Consider the following 7,421-nt stretch of genomic DNA (forward strand, 5'->3'; position numbering starts at 1 on the left):
ACAGTGGAGAAAACAGTGAAAGAAGTGAAAGAAATAGAAAAATATCATGTATTCCAGTAAATTTATACCATTATGGTTGTTTTTAAAGCATTCATGTCTTTATATTGTTCAAAACTGTAAAAAGTCATCTGTGAAAAACCTTATAGTACCACCTCCAAATAAGCAGTGTCATCTATTATCTTCACCTTTACATATGGTTTTTACAATCATTCATATATTAATTTGTATTCTGCTTATATTTTTAAACAATTCTAATACATACATTCATTTTTGAGGGGGCTTCAGGCACACCCAGTGGTGCCCAGGGGAGACTCCTGGCCCAGGGCTTGCAGGACTATGCACTGTCAAGGATCAATTCCTTCTGAATGCAAAACATGCACTCCAGTTCACTGACTCATCTCTCCAATCTTACATTGTTGCCTATCAGATGAAGTTTATTTTTAGTATAGAGTAACTTAATCACTTGATATCCCATTACTCATCGATTTGCTCAAGCAGGTGTCAGTAATGTCTCCATTCATCCCTGTTGATTTAATACTAAGAGTAACTTAATTTTCTTTTAAAAGAATAATGAATAAATAAATAAATAAATAAAAGAGACCCCATGGATTTTTTTTGTTGTTGCTATTTGTTTTTTTCTTTAGAGCCACACCTACTGTGTCTGGGGTTACTCCTGGCTCTATGCTCTAGAATCACTCCTGGCTAGATGGAGAGACATATGCAGTGCTGGGGATCAAACAAGGGTTGGCAGCATGCAAGGCAAACACTTGCAACACCATCTTTCTGACATGATTTGTTATTCTTGGTTTTTTTTTCTTTTTGGGTGACCCCCCCCCCCACAATGCTCAGGGGTTACTCCTGGCGGTGCTCAGGGGACCATATGGGATGCCAGGGATTGAACCCTGGTCGGCCGCATGCAAGGCAAGCACCCTCCCCACTGGACTATCACTTTCAAAGGTCCTCTTGTTCTTGCTTTTTATACCTCACCCTGGCATATGAATTAGGTCACAAAACTAGATCTTTCCTCTTGCGCCTTATGACTTGCAACGCAGATAATGAAAGGTTATCAGGTATATCCCTTTACCTAATTTCAACACTCAAAAGAAAATGTTTTTAAAAGATAAAGTGGAGAAAAACAGTTAAAGGAATAGATCATCATCTAAAAGTAAGCATTTCAACTGCCAAGGTTTACAGGAAAATTCACTATATTCCACAAAATGGACATGATTTTATCATGAAGAAATATCTAAAGGAAGTTTCTTGTCTGACCTATCATGCAACATCTTAGTCATTAGTCAGTTTATGAAATGTGAAATGTTAGTTGCCACTGCAAAGTCTGGTAAGCTACCCACGATGTATTCGATATGCCAAAAAACAGTAACAAGTCTCACAATTTGTTGTGAGACGTTAGTGGTGCCTGCTTGAGCAAATCGATGAACAACAGGAGGACAGTGCTACAATACTTTTGAGAATTACATAGACTATTAAGGGCTAGCAAGTTAGTCTATAGGACAAATCCACCCATTGCCTCTGGCACCCCTTTTTGGGTTATTTTTTGGGCCAATTTCCGGGGCAGTGGATGGAGTTACTTTCCTGGCAGTGTCTGGGACCAGCAGTACTGGAGATAAAATCAGGGCCTCCCTGTGCAAAACATGTACTCCAACAGTTTGAGCCATCTCACTAGGCCCATCCATGATATAAAAAAATAGATGCTATTAAAAAACATTTTACGAGTTTGGCTTGTGTATTTACATATTATCTAATGGCTGTTTTTACACAAATGATAACAAAGTTAATTAGGTGGCCTGCAAAGTCTAAAACAATTATATGGTACTTTACAATACAGACAGCTAAAACACCAGAGTAAATAAGTTTATTCATTCTTGGAAGCCAGTCTCTCTCTCTCTCTCTCTCTCTCTCTCTCTCTCTCTCTCTCTCGCTATATATCTATATAGATACATAGATATATAGATATATAAAGATACATATAGGATATACATATATCCTAATTCATGGAGTTCATAATCTTGTACAGTGACATGTCTTACATGCAAATAACAAAGATATGTATGTCAATAACAAGGGATTTAAAAAAAAACCTAGGTGCTTTAAGAAAGTCTTCTAGGAGGTGGAGAGATAGAACATAAAGAGTAAGGCGCGCACTTTGTATGTGGGTCAACCTGGGTTCAGTCATTGATTCCTGACTGCAAAGTCAGGGTATGGCCCCAAAACAAACACAAAACAAAACAAAAACAAGTGTTTCAGGAAGACATTAGGAATCAGCTGTTGCACTGAGTTCTAAAAGATGATTCTAACTTGGACACATAAGATGAGGTGGTTACGGTGTTGAAGAAAAAGAGACTTCTAACAAGACTACAAAAGTGACTGTACTTTGCATGGAGGAGCATAGTTAGTTAAAAAAAAAGGTTAAAAAAAAAACCCATGTCCAGGTCAAAGGGAAAAAAAGGCTTTCTATATCAAAATTAGCAGCTTAAATTAATTTTATTTCTTATATTTTGGCTTTTGGGTCACATTCTGTAATGCTCAGCGACTGTTCCTGACAAGAGTAGGGGAATGGGAGCACAGAGTGCTAGGATTGAAACAGGCCTCAGAATGCCAAGTATAGTGCATTTTTGCAATATAATCTTAGCGCTATCTTCCCAGCCCCTTGTTCTAATTATTTTTTAAAAAAGGAACTATTTAAATTTAAATAATCATTAAATGTGCTGCACTACCACTTTCCCATTTTAAAGTCACTGGAAACAAGTACCCATTAAGATAGAATTCACTTACTAGGGCCCCCTCTGCTGGACTGCTGGAAGTAAAGGTGGCTTTGTTTCATAGTTGCTTCTTTCCAGAAAGTGAATCAAATGTTCTCCAAATGAAGAGAAACACAATTTCTTTCTCTATGCTTTCAAAAGTCATGATCTTATTTTAAATATTTAATTTTGAAATTAAGTTTTCATACTCAAACCTCCGTTTGAATTATCCTAAAAACTGTCTTTTTTTTTTCTTTCCAATTATGCTAGAAACTACGAATGGAGTTTTAGCTCCCTTGTTTGTAGACTTCTGGTAGAACTCTACCAATGAAAGATAAAAATTATATACTGGAAGGCAAAAGAGAGAGATACCTTTTAACTCTAATTCAGAATTTCCCCAGTGACTTCAGCTTTTTTGAAAAAAATAATCATTAACCCCTGGTCTCAACTACCTAACTTGAAGCTGTATTCCCCCATTTACCACTATTTGCCTATTTTACCTCATGGTTGCTTTACCATGCTCTTTTTATTTTCTCAAATCTTCCATCTCTATGACAAGGAAAATACCTCAGAGGCTAGGGGGTGTAAGCCTTGTATGTGCAAAGGCCTCAGTACTATCCTCAGCACCAAAAGCCCTCTTTCTCTGCCACCTCCAACCTCACCAAGCCCTTGTTGATCGCAGTTATGGCCCTTAGCATCACGAGGCCCAAGCAGCACCTCATCAGCATCTCCAGGCCCTCCCATGAATGATCTGACTCAGTTGCCACATTATCACCCATGGTGATCCTTGGCACTCTTGAGTACTGCTGAGGAGCCCTAACAAAACATCTCCTATCATATATGTATGCCATTATCCAAATTAAAGTTCTTATAAATAAAAGGATAAGAAACATAGAGGGGGAAGAAAGAGCAAAATGGTCCAGGCTTATTTTTACTCAAAGGAGACTCACTGAATACCACAGTTGTCTTTCACAGTGGAGAAGAAATAGAAGTAACATTAATAAACTTTTGGCTAGGCCTTTTTTTTAGCCAAATTTTGAAATGCGTAAGATCCTCGGTTTAATCACCAATATTAAAGAAAAAATAACTTTCTATATCACTTGTATAAGGCCAACCATCTCAAATTGGATCATGTTGCATTACATGACATTCCAAGTTGAAGCTACAGAAGCATGTCCTATTTTTCTGATGTGTCCATAGTAAGTCAGTGAAAAGGTTACATACATATTAAAACAAACAACAAAGATATTGTCAATTTAGTGGGGAATAGTTTTCAACAAATGGTCTAGAGACAACTAAATATCCTCAGTGAATAAAGTTAGACCACTACCTCATACAATATATAAAAATTAACTCAGAATGGCCGACCTACATTTAAGAGGTAAAACTCTACGAAGAAATCAGAGGCACAGATCTTCAGGACAGTGAATTAGGAAATAGTTTCTTAGGTATGATACACCAAAGTACCAACCAAAGGAAAATTAAGAAGTTAGTCTTCTCAAGGTTGAACTTTTGTGCCTGAAATGGCATTATCAAGAAAGTAAAAATAAAACAACATATATGAGAAAGTACTCAGAAACTGTATTTAATAAGGAATGTGTATCTAAACATGTAATAGAATCTTACAATTTTTAACAAATAAGACCATGTGAAAAATAGGCAAATAATGATAAATATGTCACATCATTGATTCTGGAAAATACAAACAAAAATCACAATGAGAGAGGCTCGAGAGAGAGTGCAGTAGGCTTCAGGTACCTGTGGTTTGCTTCCACCCAACTTTGGTTCTAACCCCCTGCCCCCACCGCCCCCCAACTACACATATGGTCTCCCAGCTCTGAGAAAGCTCATTCCTGAGCAGAGTCAGGAACAGAGCCCTAACACAGCTCTGCTAGCCCAAACAGCTCCCATTACAATGAGACTGTGATATGGGGCAGAATGTGGGCACATAAACTGACTATATAAGGGTCTGAAAGAATTTTTCTGGGGTGAAGGAAACTTTCTATATTTACCAGGACATATGCATTTATCAACAGTGATCAACTGTACACTTAAAATCTACTAAATGTATTATATATAAATTAAAGCAACAAATTTTTTAAAGTTTTTAGGTCACACCTAGCACAGCTCAGGGGTTACTCCTGACTTTGCACTCAGGAATTACCCCTAGCAGTGTTGGGGGTGGGGGGGCAGTGGGGGAACGAAAAGGGGGAAGACACATGACCATGTGGGATGCCAGGGATGGAATGGGGTTGGGTTCATGCAAGGCAAATGCCTTACCCACTATACTATCTCTCCAGCCACTAAAACCAAATATTTTTACAGTGTGAAGCAGAAGTCAAGTTCCTCAATAGAAGGAAAGACGCAAGAAGTATCAAATGTCCCACTACCTACCTTGTTATTATACAATTAGTTAAAATTGAAAGAGAAGCAATTTTCTGGCAGAGCATAGAAAGTGTCAGATAGAGCAGTAGGCTTAACTGATCCAAAGGCCTTTTAGAAATAGAGAAAACAACTGAAATTTAGGTCATAACACATTTGGAGTTGTTTCTGCTATAAATTGGGTTTCACAGGACACTTTTAGATGCTGAAGCAGTCATATTAGATGCTACTAGTGTAGTCCTATTAATGGTAGCCTTATGCATTACCATAATTATAATGGAACAATTACATTTTGTAGACAATAAATAACCAAAATAGTCCTCATACAAAACTACCTTGTATAATTAAAAATTTCTAAGTAATCAGTGACATTTTATCACTACATTTACAAGGATTCTAACAATTTTTTACATCAGACATTGTGTAACTACTTAAGAGTAATTAAGTACATAATTTTGGGGGGGAATAGAGGTTATCCACTTATCCCAGAAAAAAAAACTGGTGCTTTTAACATCACTACTTTTGATAATTTTGTAGTTATACCCGAAACACTATACTTATAACTTAATCAACTCAAATTCGACTTTTAAAAACAATTCTGTATTTCCAAACAATGCATTAGAAAAATGGGTTCCCTTACCTCATTATCATCATCAGAATCATCCCCAAACACTGATGGCTTTTGCAAAACAGGATGTAACTGCTGTGCTTTCTTTGGCAAAATAAGCCCATACCTGCATTTGTTTTTGAAATAGAAATTACACCATTATATGTTAAAAAATAATACACCCACTGCCTCTTCCAGATGAAGATGCCAGGTCAAAACATGTCAATTAACCTATACACACGTAACACTGCCTCTGTTTTTTTTTTTAATTAGCTCAAAATTCTAGTTACCCTGAGTGATTATTTGTGAATATGGCCAAACTTCAAAACACTTTTTGAACCAAGGGAGTCAAGTCACTGAAGAGTTCAAAAATGTTTTAGTTGTTTAGACAAATAAACAAAACAAACCGGGTTAGAAAGTTCACTTCCAGCCCACGAAATACAAAAACGCACTCAATTCTCTTTGTGGTCTAACAAAAGTCAGGAAAATGGCCAGCCCCCCCCCCCCCCGCTTCCGCGTCCCCTCCCCCCCCCACACACACACTTACACAGTTTAAACAAGTTACAGAATAATGTCACCCAACACAAACTTTTTGAAAGATACCATTAACCGAGAAATCCAAAGCAGCCATGGGGCAAAATCCCATTGCTTTGTCCCGGAGCCTCCGAGAGAACCCTCCCATCGGACCCCGACGCCTTTCGCGTCTCCCATGCTCATCGTTTAAGATGCACAGATAACGGAAAGCCGCATCCCGGGGCGGACGGCTGAGGCAGAACCTGCAAGTGACCACGTCTCCCTGGCGAACACGGATCCACCCCCCACACCACCCTCCGTTGCCTACACGCCTACCCTTTCCTGAGGCTTCTCCGCACAACACTCCTTCCCCGAGGAGGGAGGGCGGGAGCCGGGGCTGGAGCCGCCCAGAGAACAAGAGGCCCTCTAAGGAGGCCGGGGGTGTCTCTTCTCACTGCCCCCAGAGCATCCAACCGGGGAGAAACTCAAGCGCGGGGTAGGAAGCAAGACTGAGGGGCCTCAGACCGAGCTTTTGGAAAATAGAAAAGTCTCGCTCTCTGCCCCTCAGCCTAACTTCCTTTATTTCCTCACAAGTTTCTCCCTCAAACTTCGGGCTTCCATCCTGGAAAACGGGGGGTGGCGGGGGGAAGGGAAGTATGTTGCTCAGGATTCCTCGTTTTCCCCCGTCCTTATCCCTGACGACACAGCCCCGTCACTTCCAGCGCATGTTTACTCGTTGGCCCCAGACACAGTCGCCGTGGTTTTCCTCTCCCCAGCCTGACCCTAACTCCCAGATCACTCACTGCCTGCCCGGAATCGCCATCTTGCTCCCGTCTCCGCTGAACGTGGCCGACGCTGGCGTGACGCTGACGCAGGCGAAATCGCGGAAGTTCTCGCGCGGCTTGGGGCGGTGCGAGCCCGCCCAGCGGCCACTTTTACCTCTTTTTCTTTGGCTTTCACCCACTGGGCCGGCTGCCATGCGGACGGCGGAACTGGCGGGTTCGATCCCCGGCATCCCGTCTGTTGCCCCCCGCCCCCACCCCAGCCCACTAGGAGTGATCTCTGAGCATCACTGTGTGTGGCCCGGATACCTAAAACAAATGAATACGCGAAATGCAAATGATCAGGTCCTAATCCGGAGCTACTCAGGTTAGAACTCT

The 7,421-nt window shown here is 40.5% G+C and overlaps 1 protein-coding gene across 2 annotated transcripts in view; it reads right to left on the minus strand.

The window, feature by feature from the left end:
- The window catches only part of NSRP1 (nuclear speckle splicing regulatory protein 1), a 45,835-nt gene extending 38,709 nt beyond the window's left edge, over nt 1-7,126 (minus strand). The window contains exons 1-2 of one of the 2 annotated variants that reach the window (XM_056127610.1): nt 7,065-7,126; nt 5,782-5,875 (exon numbers count right to left, since the gene is read on the minus strand). In XM_056127610.1, coding sequence (XP_055983585.1) covers nt 5,782-5,875; nt 7,065-7,084 — 114 coding nt within the window. In that variant the 5' untranslated portion in view covers nt 7,085-7,126. The remainder of the gene's footprint in view (nt 1-5,781; nt 5,876-7,064) is intronic. The other variant, XM_056127611.1, reaches the window with a different exon arrangement.
- Nucleotides 7,127-7,421: the final 295 nt, after the last annotated feature.

The sequence above is a fragment of the Sorex fumeus genome, unplaced genomic scaffold, assembly GCF_029834395.1.
Source record: "Sorex fumeus unplaced genomic scaffold, SorFum_2.1 ptg000063l, whole genome shotgun sequence".
Lineage (NCBI taxonomy): Eukaryota > Metazoa > Chordata > Mammalia > Eulipotyphla > Soricidae > Sorex > Sorex fumeus.